The sequence below is a fragment of the Talpa europaea genome (genome assembly GCF_964194135.1).
Source record: "Talpa europaea genome assembly, chromosome: 15".
In the NCBI taxonomy this organism is placed as follows: domain Eukaryota; kingdom Metazoa; phylum Chordata; class Mammalia; order Eulipotyphla; family Talpidae; genus Talpa; species Talpa europaea.
The window spans coordinates 39,313,917-39,334,440 of record NC_140083.1 but is presented as its reverse complement, the minus strand read 5'-3'; the positions used below and the strand labels follow the sequence as shown (position 1 = coordinate 39,334,440).

General features: G+C 45.9%; 1 protein-coding gene across 9 annotated transcripts in view; it reads left to right on the top strand.

Annotated features, from left to right (window-relative positions):
* Positions 1–20,524, top strand: part of BICD1 (BICD cargo adaptor 1) — a gene marked incomplete at both ends in the record, with an annotated part of 137,927 nt that overhangs the window by 76,760 nt on the left and 40,643 nt on the right. For 7 of the 9 annotated variants that reach the window (XM_084256267.1, XM_084256265.1, XM_084256266.1 and 4 more), the window contains 2 exons: positions 16,998–17,150; positions 19,956–20,381. In XM_084256267.1, the coding sequence (XP_084112393.1) occupies positions 16,998–17,150; positions 19,956–20,381 (579 nt within the window). Of the gene's footprint in view, positions 1–16,997; positions 17,151–19,922; positions 20,382–20,524 lie in introns of all 9 variants that reach the window. The other 2 variants (XM_084256268.1, XM_084256271.1) reach the window with 2 other exon arrangements.

Here is a 20,524-nt window from a genome sequence, read left to right as displayed (position 1 = left end):
GGTGATGTGATGGTCAGAAACTCGGGCTGGGAAAGCAGAGAGTAGCTGAGTCCCTGCCAGGACTTACCTGCAGTGGAATCTTGTTGGAATCTCAAATCTAAGCCCACTGTATTCACTTGTGTAGTGGTGATGACAGCAACAACCAAAACCTGTGTGTCTCTTGAATATTGAATAGTATTTTCTTCTTTGGGTAACTAGAACCATGTGACTCTGTGGGCCTCCTTTTTCACTTACTTGCAGGGAACATGAGCCTCAGTTTAAAGGTTGGGTAAAGTTACCACTTGAGAGCTGGTGGAGTGTTACTGATTCGTGCCAGAGCCCTCTGCGCAGGTGATCAGCCTGCCCTGTAGGATCTCCACCAATTTCCCTAAAGCGGATGTGGAATTACATTGTTGGCTCACAGTCTTATCTGCCCTGGCCCAAGTTTCCCTGAAACAGACAGTTCAGTTATGCTGGCACAGGGGTCCCTGTAATAGGTCCTAATAGCCACATCATATTAATGCTGTGGTCTTACTTCCTAAGGATGTTTGCTGCTGCTTTTTGCATTTTCTAAAATTTCCCGCTTTATTATTATTTTTTAAAGATTTATTTATTTATGCATATAAGAGTTGGGATGCAAGCCAGAGATATGGGGGGGGAGGTGAGAGGATTCACCAGAGACAGTGGGAAGCAGAACAGGCAGATGTACTGAAATACACTACTGAGGGGAGCAGCAGGCAAGAAAGGAGAGGTCTGCTGTGCCATGTGGGTAGCGCCCTGGCCAGGGATCAAACTCATGCTGCAGTGGCTGCAGATAACATCATAGTGCTATGTCTTAATCCCTTAAGGGATTAAGGGAGGCCCACCAGGGAGGCCCCTTATTTTTTTTAATTAAAATTTTTTATTGGCATGACACAATAATATGGAGTTATAACATTCTCTAAGTCTCAGGTGTGCAGCATTGGAAATCAAAAGGCTTTGCATGGATGCTTCACAGGCTTCAAGTCTATGCACATGGCTTTGCAGTCTTGTCTGCTGGAGCAGGGAGGGCTCATTTCCGGAACATTTTATGGTGTGCTAACAAGGAGAAAATGCAATACATATAAACCACTAGGGGCACGGGTCCGGTGCTTTCATTATTGTTGCCCTGTGATATAAAAGATGACTAGCTGGAGAATATTGTGCAACTTATCATGCTTGTTTATTGTTGAGTTCATTTTAAGAGACAGTGATGAGAAGGGCAATGATGGCAGACTTACTGAAAACTCAGTGGTGAAAGGGAGGCTCAGGCTTTATCATGTTCAGTGTTCCTTGATTTTTTCCCACTGAATTGTATGTTTTATAGAACACTTCACTCTTTTTTAAAAACTATGTGTTATTCCATATAGATGTACCAACATGATGTCACATGTTGATGGACAGTGGCTTATTTCAAGATTTTATTTTTATAAACTATACCTTGGAGAATGTCTTAGCAATTTGTATTTATGCACTTATATCCATGGGGAAGTTGTTCATGGAGTAATTTTCATGCCAGGCAGGATGTACGTTTACACGGTTCATATTTCTTTCCAAATTTCCAAAAGACTTCAACAGTTAACCCCCCTCCATGGCTGACTAAGAGTTCAGGCTCACACACACATGAGTGGTAAATAATGATTGGGGTGGGTGTTATTTTGTAAAAGCCTTTCAACTTTGCAACTACTATAAGTTGACGAAAGAAGTCCACTTTTTTTATTTGTATTAGTCATTGTAGATTCAGATCATCCAAACTGTAGCATTTTGTTGAGTCCCTAAGTCTCTTCAAAGACTGTGCTGGGATATAAAGAGGCATGATCATACCAAATGTTCGTGAAGGTGGGGGCCAGTAGGAACTCTGAGCTATTGAAAGGGGGCATGGAATTTTGTACAGACATCTTGAAAACCTGTTAAGCCTTATCTATTACAGTAAAGCTAAGAATATATAGACCCCAAGATTGAATCATTGAATGCTAGGTCCATACCTTAGAAAATGTTGCATTTTTGAGTGAGGAGGCCTGTACAACAGAGTCTGTAGTAGAGAAAACTGAAGACACTCAACTGTCCACTTACAGTGATGTGAATAAATCATCACATAGCCATACAATCTGTGCACTTTATATAGGTGGTTACAGTTCATCTGTTCTCATTGATAAATGTTTTGTTGTATGAATAGATCTCAGTTTATTTTTCCATCCTATTGTCAGTTGACATTCAAATTGTTTGAGCCACTCGGTTCTTCAGGAAAGGTCGCTGTGAAGGTCCTTGTTCATGTGATTTGGAGCATGTATGTGCATTATTGGTAGTGACATGCCCGGGAGTGGGATTCTGTGCTTTGTGCCTGTTTGGCTTTAGCAGAGACTGCCAGTTTTCCCAAGTGGCTGTCCAAGTTCCTGGCCAGTATGTGAGTATTGGTGATACCACATCTTTACCAATACTTGATATTTTCTGTCTTTTTCATTTTAGCCATTCTAGTTCTATTGGGCCGTAGAGCCTTTTCCTGATGGCCAGTAAAATGACCTTTGAATATTGTCTCCTGGTCATTTGCTATGCTCTTATTCTAAAGCATGATATTTATTAATACAAGGACCATTGGAGACTTTACTAATAAGGTTGATGATGAGACATCTGAGTAAGTCATTGTATCAGTGAGTTGAAGCTCAACACAGGTCATCCCCTCAGAATGTCACCTTATTTGGAATCAGGGTCTTTGCTGATATAAGAAGGCTCTTGAGATGAGATCAACCTGCATCAGAATGGGCCCTAAATCCAATCACAGGGGACCTTATAAAGACAAGGAGAAGACAGACAAATACAGGGAAGGAGAAGATGTGAAGACAGGGAATTAGAGCTCAGCCCTGCAAGCTCAGGATCACCAGGGGCCCCAAAACAGAAGAGGTAAGGAAGGGGTCTACCTTCTGTGGACACCAAAGAGGGGTGACATGCAGCACTTAGCAACTGGGTGGCTATTTCTGGCTCTCAATCTGAGAGAATAAATTCTCTTGTTGAAAGCACCAAGCCTGTGGCCACTCACAGCAGCAGCCCTGGGGAACTCAGATGGTGGAGACCCATTCAGCTCCAAAGAACATTCATTTCCCAATTGATGAACATTTTTAAGTATGAAAAATATTCTGGGAAAGAAAATATTTTTCAATGATTAGTAAATTAAAAAAAAAATCTTGCTAATGAATCATTCGTAACATGTTCTGGACTCACTTCTTACCTGGTGGTAAAGGGCTCCTGAAATTAATTAATTCCTATGCAAATAGTTTTGAGATTCATGATGCATTTTTTTCCTGCAGGTGGTAGCTGGATGTTTTCCAACATTATTCCATAATAATTATTTTGATGTTCCTCATGTGGAGTCTATATATTCTTTAGCTAGGGACTGTCCTACTGTATTTAAATTTTACTACCCAGCAGAGTGTCATGCATATGGTAGGACCCCAGTGGACTGTGTGGGTCTGCTCACCTTATGCACTATGCTGTAATGTTGAATAACAGTTCTTCCAAGTTTGATTGCAAGACTTAAATCCTGGCTCTGCTACCTTCAGAATGTGTCCTTAAGTAACAAGGCCCTTTGTGCCTCAATGTATTAGTCTATAAAACTTGGAAATAGTAATAACACCTACTCAGAATGTAGTTGTGAGGATTAAATGAAGTATATTGCATATAAAATATGTAGAACCCTGCATAAAAGGATTCAGTAAATGTTACATATTATTACCTCTTAAGCTTACCTCTCAACTAAATAAACTCTTGGAGACAGAGGCAATTGTTATAATGCCCAAAGCTACATGTTTTCTTCCATATTTTATCCATTTATTGAGTATTTATTGAACTAATAAAAGAAATGAATGAATGGTTATATGCTTACAGTATCTTCTTCATAAAAATTCAAGAACATTCCAGAATTGATAGAGTTCTAACATTTACTACAATAAAAAAAGTTTTCAGAAACCAAACATACTTAAAAGTGGCCTAAGAACTGCAAAGACAATTCAGAGGAGAAAAGAAAAGGAAATGACCCACATGAAATTCTCCATTCCCCATTAGCTCCAACGGCAGAGGCCCGCCCCCCTGAGTCTTGGTGTCTGTGGCATCTTGAATGGCATTTTGCCCACGTAGGCACCTGCAGCCTGGCATGTGGATCACACACTCCTCCAGATGTAGCCTTCTACCAACTGTGGGTGAGGGACTCCCAGCCTCCAGCTCCAGGGCACTGTGAGATCATCATAAGTCAGGACCTAGTGCCTGTTGTCTAACCTGGAGCCTTTGGTCAGGTTAGAACAGGATGTTGTGAGGGACCCCTGCATCCGCATTCAGACAGGACTGTGGCAACTCTTATTCTACTGGCTTGCAGCTGCTTTTTTCATTTTGCAAGTTGCTTTTATTTACAGCATCAACTTTTGAAAGATCAGCCAAATTACCAGGACAATAAACTAGGCAGCATCACTTGACAAAAAGAGAGAAAGTCCAACATGTCCATTACTTTAGAGAACACACAGCTCAGTTTTATTCAGGGATTGCACCTGCTGCTTCTCTCTGTTCTCCTCATCTTAGGGAGGAGCAGGGTGATCCTCCTGGTGGGTATACCACAGAATGACCTTCTTCAATGTCGCTGCCTGAACATGTGATGCAGAACTTGGGTCATCATCTCCTTCATCTTCCTTTCCCAGATCTTCCAACGTGGTCTTGGTGATCACAGGGTGTTTGATCCCACGTGGTCTTGGTGATCACTTGGTGATCGTTCTTTGGCGATCTCCACATCAACTTCAGCCTCTCTCTTTCAGAAGTCTGCAGGTTATTTAAGGCATGTGGGCCAGTGGTGGTTAGAATCTGCAAAGAGAGGAAGAGAAAAGGCAGAGAGCAAGGCCACTCTCAGAGTTTGTTTTACCTAGACTGTTTCACATCTGGGTCCCAATGCAGATACTCAGTGTATGTCCTTAACCTAATTTATGTAAATAAATTGCATAAATTACTCACTGATTAGGTCTGTCATAAGGCAACTAAGTCCAAGAAAGAAGAAAGCCAGCCAATCTTTTTTTTTTATTTTTGCTTAGAAGAACTGGGCAGGCCAGAGGTACAGGGGGTGAGAGGATTCCCCAGAGACAGAGTGGGGAGCAAAACAGGTGGAATGACTGAAATCCAGTGCTGAGGGGAGCAGCTGGCCATGTGGCCCCAGTGGTGACAGCACTGAGACTCAACCCCTAGGCCACCAGGGGGCCCAAAAGCCAGCCAGTCTTGTACTTAATTTCCTTCCCTCTGCCCCTGGCACTTACAACAGTGTGTGGCACATCATAAGCACTCAATGAATGATTGCACAAGGAATAAATGCTAAACACAAGTATTTGTTGTAAGGTGTGAAAATATCTATTGCTAGTCAGAAGTTTTCTCACCTACTATATTGTAAATGCTATTTGGATGAACAGAAGTATTGAATTTTAATGTAGTTAAGTGTATACATCTTTTCCTCTATGGCAAGCCTCTTTTATCTCTGTGGAAAATTCTCTGCTGCAAAGTCTAAATATATTCTCCTACATATTCTACTAGCCCATCACTTTGCTCCACCCCTGAGTTAACATCTTTATTGTTTGTTGGGGTTTAATGTAAGTGTGGGTCTGTTTCTGCTGGGCAGTTGATCTCAACTGAGACCAAGTGAATGGAGGCATTGGTTTTCTGGATGAGCTCAGCTGCTGTGAGTTGGTTTTTCTCCTTTGGACCAGTGGTAGTCAACATTCGGTATGCCTCAGTCCAGGTCGTTAAAGCACAGACATTGCTGGTGTTTCTGATTACAGAGGTCTGGGGTGAAGATTCAAAATCAGTATTTTTAAGATTTTCCTGTGTTGTAGAAGCTCCAGGTTCTGGGACCAGACTTTGCGGCCTGTGTGCCTCAATTATAGTTCCATGGTTCATGTGCCTGTCATCTCCTTTTCCCTCTGAAATTAATGTCATCAGATTTAAGTAGCCGCATGTATTAATAATAAACGTCCCATCAGAAAGGCAAATTTATTTAAACATAATACTGGACATAGGCACATAAATATGTAATATTTTGGACTTAAATGTTGATGCGATTTCAAAAAGGATTTTAAAAAGGAGGAATGCTGCCCTCCCAGACTTTGATATTGGGAGTATTTTTGCTTTGAGTTATTTTGTTAGGCTGTGATAACTTATGGCATATTTTTCTTCAGACCTAACTACTATATAGGGAATATCAAGTAAGTTAGCAGGCTGTTCTTCATTCGTAACACAGCTTTTATACTCGTCTATACTTAGAGGTTTCTAATCTGATTTTATCCAGAAATAAAAAGGTTAATAAGAAAATATTTTCACAGAGGTTAATAGTTAATGCATTGTTTTACTATTTTTTTATTATTTTTACATAGAACTGGGATGTAGGCCAGAGGTGTAGGGGGGAGAGGAGGGGAAAGTGAGAGGATTCACCGGAGACAGAGTGGGGAGCAGAACAGGCGGATCTACCGAAATCCACTGCTAAGGGGTGCAGTGAGCGAGACAGGAGGGGTCTGCTGCGCTCTATGTGGGTCTGCTTGCTGGCTGGAGATCGAACTCAGGCCATCATGGTGATAGCGCTGAGACTTAACCCCTAGGCCACCAGGGAGGCCCTATTTTACTATTCCTAACAGTTTTATTGATAGCATTTGAAATTATCTGGGGTTGAACTTTCTTCTTGATGTCATCATCAGTCTGATCAGTAACTCATTATACTGAATGCTAAAATTAATGATGTTGATTTTTAAAATGCTGTTTGATTTTATGTGTGCCTAAATTCGACTCACTTTAGGCCAGCAACTCTTGGAGCCTGTGCATATGTTAATTTATAATTTTGATTGATCCAAAATATCATTATTTAGATTTATATTCTGAATTCATTGATGGAAGAGATTAAAATAAAAGTTAACAAAGCATTCTAACATAGGAAGAACATCACTTCTCGGCCTTTTGGCTAAGATCAAGTGTAGTAACATAGGAAGAACAGTAAAATAATTTATTTTCCAAAGCTGAATGTAATTGATACTATATATCAGAGCTGATTCTTTACAAAAAGCTGTCTGGCTTCCTAAAAAATTCGTATTTTGAAAACCTGTCAGTCTAATTGTTTCTGGAGAAGGTGAACTTTACTGAAAAGAATGAAAGCTTAATAGGGGTGGAGTCAATAGTGAGGTGCCGCAGATAATGAAAGAAAATCAAAGAGCTCGCATGTATTTTGATTAGATCAGATATATTTAAACAGACATGTGACTGTTTAACTCACTGAAATGTTCAGTAGGTGACACAAGAGGTAATTATCAGGAATCTTCGGTGAAACTATAGTAAGATTAAAAAAATGGGAAACTCCATGGAATACTTTTTTTTTTTTTTAAAGATTTATTTATGCATACAAGAACTAGAGTACAGGCCAGAGGTGTGTGTGTGTCAGAGGATTCACCAGAGACAGAGTGGGAAACAGAACAGGCAGATTAATTGAAATACACTGCTGAGGGGAGGAGCAGGTGGGTCAGGAGAGGTCTGCTGTACCATGTGGGTAGCTCCTTGGCTGGGGATCGAACTCATGCTGCAGTGGCTGTGGATAACTTCATAGGTTGCATCTTAACCCCTTGCGCCACCAGGGAGGCCCTCCACGGAATACTCCTATGACACCACCCACACCCCCTGCCACCCTTCTAGACCCCTGTGTCTGAGTCCACCCGGCTGGTATATCCCTGGCATCTGTCTCAAGTGGTGGCCTTGGCCTGGGCTCACAGCCCAAATGCAGATGTCTCTGTTAGTCATTTGGAGTTGTGTTGCCCGGGGTTCTCACAGAGACACAGGGTGTCCCTGGCCCAGTGCAACCATGAAGGGCCTTCTTAGGGGGCTTGTCTCGGGTCTTGGTTGGAGAGCAGCAGACTCTAGCGCTCAGCAGTGGGAGCCTGGCAGGCTTCTTGCAGTGTGGGTGTGGCCGGGTGAGGCATGAACAGTGTGGGCATGGCCAGGGGCTTGTCAGGGGCCTGTCGAGGTCGTGGTGTGGTGAGGGCATGGGCTGTGGGGGGCATGTGTTACCTAAGTTTCCCTTTTTCACTTAGTGAATTATTACAGTGATTGTATAACCAGGGCAGCTTGTTAGTCACAGTTATGAGAAGATGATATCAGAAACCAGAACCATCATGCCATCATTCATTGTGGTGTTTGGCATCATTGAATTCAAAAACGAGAAAGAAAAAGCAAGCAACTTAAACAAAAGGTTATGCACAACTTCTCAAAGCACAACTTTGGGAAGTGATACTGGTTTCCTGATGTCAGGGTTGATTATAGAAAATACTAATAGATTCCAGAACTGCATCTGTAAAAGTGCAACCCGACACGAGTCAGCTTGTTCAGGTCACACAAGCACACTTTTATTGATAAGAAATAACTGGCAGCCCATTGAGTGAACTTTAAGCGATCCCTTTACCCGTGTGAAAAGCAGCATGGTGGGTCTAGGTTTGCTTCGAGCTGGCTGGGGGTGGCACAGTGCCGGACCTTGCTGACCTGGAGTGGCCACTGCAGCCACTTCTCTGCGGGGCTCCAGAAACAGACACCCACTGGCAGTAGCTGAATCTTACGTGCAGTCTTGGGCCCTGTATTCCGGCTTCCGTGTGTCAGAAATGTCCATATAGATAGGTGGAAAGTAGATGAATGGATTAGGCTGGAGAGGATGGACTTCCCTCTCCCTGGGGGTGAGAGCTTCAAGCTTCAAAACTTGTTTTTGAGTTGGTGAAAATGTTTTAAAATTGTTTGTGGCGATGGTCACACTCTATGACTGTATTAAAAGTCATTGACTTGTAGGCTTTAAAGGAGTAAACTACAGGTACGTATTATATGCCCTCAGGTTAACACCAAAAACACTCACACATGAAACTGTCCCATAAAATACATGCACCACCCAACTTAGATGTGATGTAAATGTGCATTATACTGTTTTTTAATTAGAATATCATCAGCATTCTTAAATTCCCCTTTAGACAGGTAAAAGAAGGAAGAAAATGGTAAATCAGGGCATAAGAGAATCAGTCATCTATTATTTAATCTGTGTCATTTATTTCATGTGTTTGCAAGGAAAGGGCAGATTTGATGTTGCTGTCGAGGTTTTGCTTGTGATGGATGCTTGAAAGGAGGCATTGAAATGTGAGCTGGCTGTCGGATGGGCTGCTCCTCAGCCTCTAATGGCACAGGCTTCCCCTGGGATCTGCCATCTCCCTCGAATTCAGTCTCCCATACTTAACCCTTTGTGGCTCCATTCTCCGGAGAGGAAGACCAGCAGATACGAGCAGTCTTGGGCTCCCTTTGTTACCCTTGTCTAGTCTCTCCCTCATTGCCCGTCAAGACCTTTTTGACCTTGAATCAGGATCTGGTGGGCTGTCAGGAGCACTTGGTAGTCACCCAGCCCAGTGGCACAGACACCATCATCTTCTCCTGTCTCCGAGTAATAAGTTATCCACTCTCTTGAAAATGTGCGAAACCCGCATTGCTGTCTGAAGGGGTAAGAGGTTTGGCCTGGTTGTGATTCTGGAAGAAGGTGGGACCTGTGTGTGTTGGCTTGTTAGTATCTGACATTGCAAAGCACTGCCCCTCTGTCCTCTGTTAGTTGACCCTTTGAGAGAGACCATAAAGTGTCCCGTGGGTTATATGTACCTACAGTGGATAAGTCGTCACAACCTCGCCTCGCCCACTTTCTACAGAGGCGGGACCACGGGCAAGTACACAGGGAAGGGTGTCACCACTGAGGGCTTCTAAACACTAGAGAATTTTACACGGGATCTGCGTTGTTCTCCAGTGTGTGACCTCAGGCCCATGGAATGTACTTGTGCTCTTGTGACTGTGTCCAACGAGGCTCATCCCTGCCCAAAGACTTTCCAGCTCTCCATGTCGCCACCAATCTGGGCCAAGCGGGAAATGATGAGTCTTGAGCTGTGGGTCCCATGAGGGGGGGTTCTCTGGATTCTGGGGAACCGTGGGGCGCAGTGACTGACAGTCTCAGCTCTTGTGGCTTATCCACCTAGAGGAGCAAGATAACCAGTAGCCAACAGACAAATCTAGTAGTGCAATATGAGTGCTGCTAGGTGCCAGCTTTAGAGCAGTGGTCAGGGAAAACTTCTTGGGAAGACGACCGATGGGTTGAGATCCCCATGAAAAGACAGAGTGAGGTGACCAAGAAGGAGAAAAGCCAAGCAGAGAAGATGACCAATACAAAATCCCTAAAGCAGGACTCAACTTGCAGACTCTAAAGAACCCACAGGAAGTCAGAGAGGGCAGCAGGGCTGAACGGGAGGAAGATGGAATATGGGAAGTAAAAGCCAGGTCACCTCAGGCTCCGTCAGCCCTGGGAGGGAGTCGAGGTGTGTGCAGGTGGCGTATTAAGGCCAGACATCTGATGGGATCGCCTTGGGGGAGTGAGGAGACAGAAACCGGGCTCAGTACAGGTCTGGAGCCCTCAGCACTTACAGGCTGAGCAGAGAGGAGGAGAGCAAGGCAGAAGGCCAGGGAGGGGGTGTCTGGGAAGCCAGCAGGGGAGTGTTTCAAGGAAGAGGGTGTGGTAGTGCAGTGGGAGTGGTGGAGGCAGAGGAGCAGGTGTGGCCCCGAGTCTGGGCAGTGCACAAGTCCTTGGGTGCTACAGGACAGTCCATGGGGTGGATGAAGAGGACAGTGAGTGGAGAGAGGGCTGTCGTGACTGTCGACTTGGAAATAAGGATGCAGCATATTGGAAGAAATTAATGGAAATGAAAATGGGAATAAAAGCTCTTTCCCCTTGCAGGTGAGATAAGGCAAGATTGTCAGGCAGGGAAGCAGAGACTGACTAGCATGTCAGGAAGCCCTGTCTTGTGGATACACCAGTGCCGCCAGGCAGTGGACAAGGTCAGCTCGGATTGGAGAGATGCAGAACTTTCTAGGGTTTTGGATCAATCGCTTGTATCAGGCACCATCCTCATCCACATCAAGTCCTTAGGTCACACTCCCGCACCCCCACCCCACCCCCCCACCCCGCTTTAGGGAAAGAAAGGGAGACACCACAGGGGAGTAAGTGACCTTGGCCAAGGTTGCCATCAGGATGTGGCTCACCATGAAAGGGACCATTGAAAGGAGAGCTGAATGTGAAGCAGGAGGTGTTCCCCTGCACCCTGGCGTTACTCCATCCCCCTTTTCTTTTTCACCATTATCATACTCATCAGTGAGGGAGTCCTACTCGGCTGGCTGAGGTCTTCCTGATCCATTCCCCCGCCCATCCCGCCCCCTCCCTCCTCAGCTTCCCTCACCTGGAGCTGTCAGAGCAGCCACCTGACTTGTTCTCTGAGACCCTTTCATGCCTGACGCCTGCTGTCCATAGTCACTTGTCAAAACACAAGTCTGCTCGGGTCTGCTTTGCTGAAAAGACTTTGATGGCCACCCGCAGTTCCCGCAACATCAGTCTTGATTACTTTGCTCCAGGCACACGGAGTGGCACTATTTCCGAATCTGCAGCCTAGTTGAGAAAGTTAGTTTCCAAGCTGAAAACATTTTGGTTCCTATCCTTTAGGTTAACACCACTAGACTGTAATTTAACATTTGACTGCATGAAATAACAACAAACTTAGACATTGGTGGAAAACAGCTGTATTCTAGGTTTCCCTGAAATTTTCCAGATTTTTCTTGATTCTTCTGGATCTCTCTGTCAGTGTTCCTGCTTTGCTGGTGCCCTAAGGAGATGCTGCATCTGGTCATGCCCTGCCCTCAACACGTATCTGAATGGTGTGCCTCTGGCTAGGAAGTCTGTCCTCTTTATCTGCTACTTAACTCTATTTGTCCTTCCAGGTTCTGCTCGCCTGTAACTTCCTTCATAAAGCTTCTCTGATTCCCCCAACAGAACTGGGACTCAGCCCTCAGTGTGAACCCCGGGGACAGCGTGTCCCGCTCTGTTCCAGTCAGTTGTCTTTGTGGCTGGCTTCCCTGCTCCTCCCTTCCACATTCTATCCTTAAGTGCTCATGGTGTTAAGTATTACATCCACACTTCACAAAGGAATAACTGGAGTGCCTATTGCCTTCCTCGCCCATGCTATTATTAAGATCTCATGTGACAAATAAAATAAATGAAAAGGAAACTTCCAAATAAATTAAAAAAGGTAATAAAACATGGACATAACTCTGTGTCCATCATAAGATGAATAGTAAGCCAAATATGGTATATACACATGCAATGGAATATTATTCAGCTGTGAAAAAGACATTCTGGCACCTGTTACCATGTGGATGAACTTAGAGGACATCATGCTAGGTGAAATTAACCAGCTACAAAAACACAAATATTGGCTGATTCCACATCTACAAAGTATTAGAGCACTCAAATTCACTGAGACGGAAAATAGAATGGTGGTTGATGTCAGGGAAGAGGGGGCTGGATAGGGAGTTATTGTGTAATGGATATAGAATTTCACTTTCACAAGAAGAGAAGTTCTAAAGCTGCATAGTGGTGATTGGCGCCCAAGATAATGATGTATTTAATGACCACCGAACCATGTTAGGATGTTAGGATGGTAAATGTGATGTTGTCTCTTACCATAATTAAAAAGGGGGAGTCTTATGTGACAACAAAATTAATTTATAAGACTTGGAACTATGTAACTGAAGGCATTACAGGTTTTTACACTTTACTTTTTGGTAATTAGTGCCTACGTTTGTTTTCTTCCTTCCTGCCCATAGCAGAGGGAGAGGGAATTGATTTTTCCTGCATGAGTAAATCATTTCGTGGTGATTAGAATCAAGCTCTGGAAGGCTGCTCTGCTCGGGCACAGCACAAAATGGGGGCAGGGTCCCCCTGAAAGGCTCGGGAAATCCCTCTCCCCTGAGCAGATGCTGGGCTCCAGCTCTGAGGGCTGAAGACTTCCCTCCCTGCTGTGCCACTTTCTCCTCTTTCATCTTTATTTTTCTTGCTCTCACTATTCTCCATGGAGCCTTATTAGAGCTCACTCCATCTTATCCCAAGAAGAAAAATTGCAGGAGATGAATGTGTGATGGTGATGGTGGTACAGAGACCAAATAGCTTTTAAATTCATTATGAAAGCAAAGAGGATTGTGCCTAACATGTAATCTTTGGTGATTCAAACAGCAGGATTTATAGCAAGTAAATAAGACCAGTTTTCTCCCTCTGTGCCTTGTGTCTGCTTTGCTGTCAGGAACTTGTCGCCTTTTGCCGGCTCGCAGTCCAGCTCTTCCTTCTCCTTCCTTAGGATAAGGAGTTTTCACAAGCTGTGTGGGGAGCGATTTGTTATTTATTAGTCTTAAGTCTGTGCTGGCATTCACTGTCTTACTATAAGATTTTGTGGTTAATTCTCAGGGCAAGAGAGCCAGGCTTGTGGTCATTGTATTGTGTACATTGTATAGATTCATATTTATACAACCTCTTGTTTCTTCACATTTTCTTTTGTAATTTTATATGAGTGACTAGCATCCAGTTTACCAGGCATCCTTCTATCTCTATCCATATAAAAAAGACAAACTAAACTTTATTTCACTCACTCATTTAATGGTAGATCTTCCAAGAAATAGAAAAATATTATAGTAAGTAATAATTTTTTTTAAAGATTTATTTATTTATTTATACAAGCACTGGGTACAGTCAGAAGCGTGGGAGGGTGAGAGATTCACCAGAGCCAGAGCGGGGAACAGAACAGGCAGACTGATGAAATACACTCCTGAGGGGAGCAGTGGGCGCGGCAGGAGAGGTCTGTGCACCATGTGGGACCCTCGCCAGTGGCCAGGGATCGAACCAGTGCTGCATAGGCTGCGAGCAGCTTTGCAGCCCAGCGCTCAACCGCTTCGCCACCAGGGAGGCCCTAAGTAATAATTGTAATAATTGTACTTATGAATCATAGTGATCATGGTATTTTATAATATATTAGGTATACAATAATTAAAGCAGTATAATTACTGTAATTATTATATTACTGTTGTAATTACAGTGACTGTAACAGAATCATGTTTCTGCAAAATAAGGTAATTTAATAAAATGTTATTATTTGGCTTTGTAGCCAGACTCCTCTACTGTTCATCCTATGGTTACTGTTCAGCCTGTGAACCTAACCCATGCAAGGAGCAGGGTACGAGCTAGTGTTTCTGGGAGCTTCTAAGCCCCTGGACAATATAGAGGAAAGAAACAAGTCTAGTGCTTTCAGATTTAGCTTTTATTCCACACATTTGCCTCCCACCCCAAAACCACACAAGACAAAAAGCCACCACCCTGCAATAATGTTCTTCCCCTTTTTTACCTAACCATTTTCACTCTTGTTCTGCTCTCTCTGTGGCTGTCGTGGCCCACAGGTGCCGGGTGTCGGGCCATGTGGCAGAGCAGCAAGGGGTCCTGTGGGCATCGTAGGGGTAGAGGCAGCTGATTTGCAGTGCCGGCCAGGCAGCTGATTTGCAGGCCCCCGTGCCCGCAGCTGTATCTGTGCTGAGTGTGGCCTGTCCTGCCAATGGGGTGACAGGGACCCAGGGCACTTGAGCCAGGACCTCAGCACAAGTCTAAGCCGAGAAGCTGCTAACCTGGGCCCTGGTAGGCAGCTGTGGGTAGATTCCAGGGCCTGGACACTTGCATGGCACAAATAACTCCATCTCTATTTTCATGAATTTCCAGGCTGCAGTTTTGCATTTTCTTTCATTTGTTTTCATATATTTGTGCAGAACATCCCCCTGCAGCTTCCTTCCCTTCCGCCCAGCACTCCCAGATTCATTTATCTGATGGTTCACAGGTGTCTAAAATGCGTCCTTTTTACCTGTCTAGTGCTACCCAGATATGGGAGCTTTAAGTTGCCTAAGAATCACCCCGGGGGAGGGCTCTTGTCCTTCCCTCTTCTCGTAAGCAATTTTCTTGTAAGTGATTTTCTGGGAGCCTCTAAGCCCCTGGACAATATAGAGGAAGGAAACAAGTCTAGTGCTTTCAGATTTAGCTTTTATTCCACACATTTGCCACAAATTTTGAATATGACACAAAAGTAGAAAAGTTGTATCAAAAAACCAAACTATGCCCTCATCACTGATTTCAGCAATAAGCAATGTTTTGAAAATATTGTTTCCTCTCTCCTAGTTTCTGCAGAGTACTTTCACTCACAAACATGCAGGTGTCCCTCCCCTCCCTGTCCAGCCTCAGCCCTCCGGATGTTTGTTGATGTCATCTAGTCATTGCTGAATTATCTGCCTGTTGCTGAATTATCTGCCTTTAAACGGGCAGTATTTGTTTTTGTTGTTCTGATGGACTCCGCCCACGTCAGTCTCTCATGCACCCTCCACTTTGTTTAGAAGGGTTGTGTGGCTTCCTTTCTTGAGCAACGTTGCATTCATGGTGTGGACAGACCCCCACTTCCTGGGTCCGCCTTACTCTGCAGGGACATTTGGGCTGCTTCTGTGTCTACCTGTGACCCAAGGAGCCTCCATGGAGGTGGAGGCAGTGCACCTCAGCTGCACTGGCAGCTCCTGTCATCTGTGACCGAGGTTTCCTCCTCACCTCTGGCTCTAGCATGTATTTCACTGTCTTTGCCTGAAACGGGGGTGTTACTTAGCCCCATCGCCAGTACTGGTAATGCCATGGGAGCACACATCACACAGTGTCACCCACAGTCTGCGCTGCAGCATCCTGTGCACCCCAAGGTTCTGGGGCCCAGCAAGGTGGGGTTGGACTCTGGTGGGCAGGTCTCTCGGTCTTACCTGGGCTCACTGGTGGCTGTATCATGTGGCAGCTCACCTGGGCCCAGACGTGTGGCTCGGGGCTCACTGTGGGCCAGGCTGGCCAGCTTGCTTTCCCCTCGAGGTGCCTCTCTAGTTGTCCTCAGGGTCCAGAGCCCCAGAGCTGGTCAAAGGCAAGTTCAAAGTGGATGAGGCAGGAGACCCAAGGGGCATCAGGGAGGTGCGACCCACTGGGAGTCATTGCCACCAAGATCTGCTGGACCCTGATTTCTAAAATACTGTCATTTAATTTTAACACAATCAGTGTCCTTTGTAATCCTATATTTTTTTGCTGCAAGGGCAGAAATTTCCCTTCTAGCTTCTTAGGTTTCGTGACTGGGCCTAGGAATCAAAGGTACATGAGACAGATTAACAGGGAACAAGCCACGTGTTTCTTAAATCTTCTCACACGTACCTGGGAATCTTTGGCAGGGAAATGAAGGCCTGGAGAAGCCAGGCCCCAAACTTACACCTTTTTATACAAAGAACTGATGGAGGGATGTGACCGGACAGAGAGGCCTGGGCTGGAGGGTGCAGCATCTTTCTGGGGGAAGTTAAGTCCTGCTGCGGCCTGGGCGGGGGGTGGGGGGCTAGGGCCTGGTGGAAGAGGCCAAGGCATAGGTGAGGAGGGACCCTGATCTGAAAGCAGGGGGCTCTGGAGGGGGCGCAAGAGATACAGGCAGATGAAGGGGCCATCCCAGCTGGCAGAGAAGCTGGAGGGGAGTGACGGAGGCTGGAGCTCTGGGACAGGGCAGACGTGTGACTTCTTGGGAAACCCCGAATCTGTGGCGGGACCCCAGAGTCTGGCATGGGGGCATGGCATGCACACTGACCTGTCATTTCCTTTTACTTTTCATAATAGACTGTGGTCACCTTACCATTTTAGGGTGTAAAACTCCTTCTCTCTTTTTCCCCTTGTTTTTAATAATTTTATAATGCTCTGTTGGATCATCAATTGATAATTTATGTCATCAGTCCCCCCTGGGGCAAACATCTGGGCTGTTTCCAGGTTTCTGTGTAATGCCACATAAATTTGTTTTTCTTTTTTTATCTACCTCCATGAAAATATACCTGAGAATGACTTTTAAATGTAGAATTGCTACGTCATGTGTACCCACTTTTGAATATTTGCTTCCACCAAGTTGACGATCAAGAAAGGGGGATACTGATTTGTACTCCTGGAGGTGTTTCTGTTCTTATTCTTAATTACCAAGACTTCTTCTCCCCTTCCTGGAACCTAGGAAAGCGTGTGACAGTCTGTTCTCTGGTTTCAGAACAACGAGATGGGGGAGCTCCAGAGAATACGGATGAAGGATGAAATCCGCGAGTACAAGTTCCGAGAGGCCCGGCTGCTGCAGGACTACACGGAACTGGAGGAGGAGAACATCACGTTGCAGAAGCTGGTGTCCACGTTAAAGCAGAACCAGGTGTGCTCACGCGGCGGGGTTGGGGGGCGGCGCATCTTCCCACCACGAGGCTTAAAGTGTCTCTTTCCTTCTCAGAGGGAAACCGTGACACTGGCCTTCACCTCCCAGCAGCGTTCCTGTGCTGAGTTTCCCACCCTCCCATCCCAGCTAACGTTCAGAAGGCAAACCTGGGCATAGTCTAATTGACAGTCGAGCTTTGTGGGATGAGAAGAATTTTAGCTTATGCTTTAGCTCTCTGTTCATTTTTCAGAAGTCCAGGTGTGGTCGTCCACTTACCTGGATATCTCCTAGCCTGGCTCTGGGCCCTAAGCTTGCTTTGTACAAGATTAAGGTCTTCTGTGACCTCTTCCCACCTCCCTCCCCCTCCCTCTCTCTCATCCTCTCTCTCCTCCCTCCCCGCTTCCCTCCTCCCCTAGTAATTGCTTTCAAATCATTCATGGAGAGGGATTATGACATATAAATCAATACGAACAAAATTATAGCAGAGAAAATGCCCGATTGATTTTTTTCAGCTGTAACCTGCCTAAAGAGGTTGCATGTATACATTAAAATTTTTTTTGTGGTGGGGGAGGGTTTAGACAATAGCTTAATTATTTAATTTTCCTGATTGGGTTGCACTGCGGTTTGTTATAGTTATGCGTAATAGCATTCTTGAATCTGCCCTTTTAGAAGAATTTGCTTATGAATACATTCTGTCCAGTAGTCCAGCCAAGGTGAGCTCAGTATTTGAGGTATTTTCAAGGTTCATCCTCATCCGCAAGCTGGATGCTGGTGTAGACGCGTTATAGCCTCTCGGGCAGTGGACTAGCTCCCTGTGGCCCCTGAGGTGGAAGGGAGAGGCTCAGGGCTCCCCGGGTTCCCTGGACGAGAGGCCAGCCCTGTTGTCTCCTCTTTCCACTCCCTTCTCCAGTTCAGTTTGTACCCGGAACCATCAGCCCCTTTGCTAGACACAAGGCTTCAACGAGGGAAGACAGTCCAGGTATTGACAAATCGCTGTTTGATTGACCACTGCCCCTTCCTGTGGTTCCAGACCATGAAGGAAAGGCCACCAGCTGCCCGCGCTGCTCCACTGCCCCCTCCTGAGCTGGCTCCGTACCTGCCAGACATGCAGTTTCTGCAGTGCCAGGACACTGGGCTCACAGTGCAGGAAATTAGCTATAGAAGAGTTTCTTAGGTATGTGCTGCGAAACTTCTTGAAATAAGAGAATTTGGTTGCTGCCTGGTTGCTTATAGAGAACATGACGGACTCGAAGCAACTGACTTGGAGCACAGATATGCAGCAGCCCTCCTCCCCAGGCTGGCCCTGGGGTCCCACCCCGCATGTGGGGGCCTGACTCTCCTGCGAGGTCCCCAGAGCTGACTGGAGCCCTGGGTGCAGTCATAGAATGGACGTGGTTTCTGGGGGGCCGTGGTCTTGGGCCTCGCCCTGCCTGCTCCTCTCACCAAAACTCGGGAATCAAATGCTCTAGTAGAAGCTTGAAAAAAAAACAAGAGGACGTATATATACACCTCTTTGACTTATGAATTCATAAGTCAGTAAGGTAGCAGTAAGGTAGCTTACCCAGTCATGTGTTTGACTAATTAGCTTGAGGCCGTCTTCTAGGAAGGCCGGTCTGGCTGTACCCTCACACTTGGGCACCCTGTGTCCCCCCAGTCCAGGACACCCTGGCTTTCCCTTTCCCTGCTGTCGGCCTCCATTTATGGGACTAAGTGTCTATAGCAAATTCTTCTAGTTAAAGAAGTGAAGGATAATGCTTCAATTACAAATGCCATGGGTTGGCTGGAAGCTGTGATGGGGCTGGCACAAAGGCCCCAGATGGGCTGAATGTGGCTTTGTCCCGCACTCCGTTTGGTCCTCACTCCTCAGCCGGGCTGGTGTTCGCTAAACAGCCCTGCAAAACACTCAGCTCAGAGAATTAGAAGAGTCTTTCTGAGGTTCCACTTTTCTCTTCACCATTTATTATTTTTTATTGTTGTGTAAATAATAAATAATACTTCTTACCACCTGTATAGTTTTTTTTTAAAGATTTATTTATTTATGCATCCAAGAACTGCACTACAGGTCAGAGGTATGGGGGTTGAGAGGATTCACCAGAGACAGAGTGGGGAACAGAATAGGCACTTGACTGAAATACACTGCTGAGGGGAGCAGCGGGCAAGACAGGAGAGGTCTGCTACGCCATGTGGGTTGCTCCCTGGAGGGTGGGGGATCAAACTCGTGCTGCAGAGGCTTCGGATTGCTCCATAGTGCAGTGCTTAACCCCTTGCACCACCAGGGAGGCCCCTGTATAGTTTCTACATGTTCTTTGTCATGTGTAGCACAAAATAGGGCCTGCCCCATAGAAGGCATTAAATAAATACTTGGAATAATGGATAAATGTTTTATTTTTTCCCCTTTCCTTTCAGTCACACTTTTTACTTAGTGAGGAAGCTGAAGTCTGGGACTATTGCAATTAACCCTCCCGGATTGTTTTTGCATAGAACTGAGGGGTGGGGGTGAGGGGAGATGTGAGAGGATTCCCCAGAGACAGAGTGGGGAGCAGAACAGGCGGATTGACTGAAATCCACTGCAGGGGAGCAGCGGGTGAGACAGGAGAGGTCTCCTGCGCCTTATGGCGGTCAGCTCCCTGGCTGGGGATTGAATTCAGGCTGTAGCAGTGCCAGCTTGAGATTAACCCCTAGGCCACCAGGGAGACCCTCAATGTGCTAACTTTTTGGACAACTAGGACCACTGAAACGTCCCATGGCAGTTTTCTAAGACCCACGTTTTAGTTTTTCGCGTCTTCTCTCTCCTGTCTGTTGCAGGTGGAATACGAAGGCCTGAAGCATGAGATCAAGCGCTTCGAGGAGGAGATGGCGCTGCTCAACAGCCAGCTGGAGGACGCGCTGCGGCTGAAGGAGATTGCCGAGCACCAGCTGGAGGAAGCCCTGGAGACGCTGAAGAACGAGCGGGAGCAGAAGAACAGCCTGCGCAAGGAGCTCTCGCAGTACATCACGCTCAGCGACAACCACCTCGGCCTCTCAGTGGAGGGGCTCAAGTTCCCTGAGGACGGCGCGGAACCCAACAACGATGACAAGATGAACGGGCACCTGCACGCGCCCCTGGTGAAGCTGGCCGGGGACTTCCGTGCGCCCCCGCTGCGGCGGGGCGAGGCCCTGCACCCCGCCTCGGACCTGTTCAGTGAGCTGAACATCTCCGAAATCCAGAAGCTGAAGCAGCAGCTCATGCAGGTAAGGACATGGGGCAGCCAGAGGGGATTTCCCACCCTGGAGGTTCAGTTCCAGCTTGTCTTGGAAGTGTGTCTTCCACAAGCTTCGTGGAAAGGGCAGTGTTTCAGAAAGACCCCACTGAAGAGAGATGGAAGCGCCAGCTC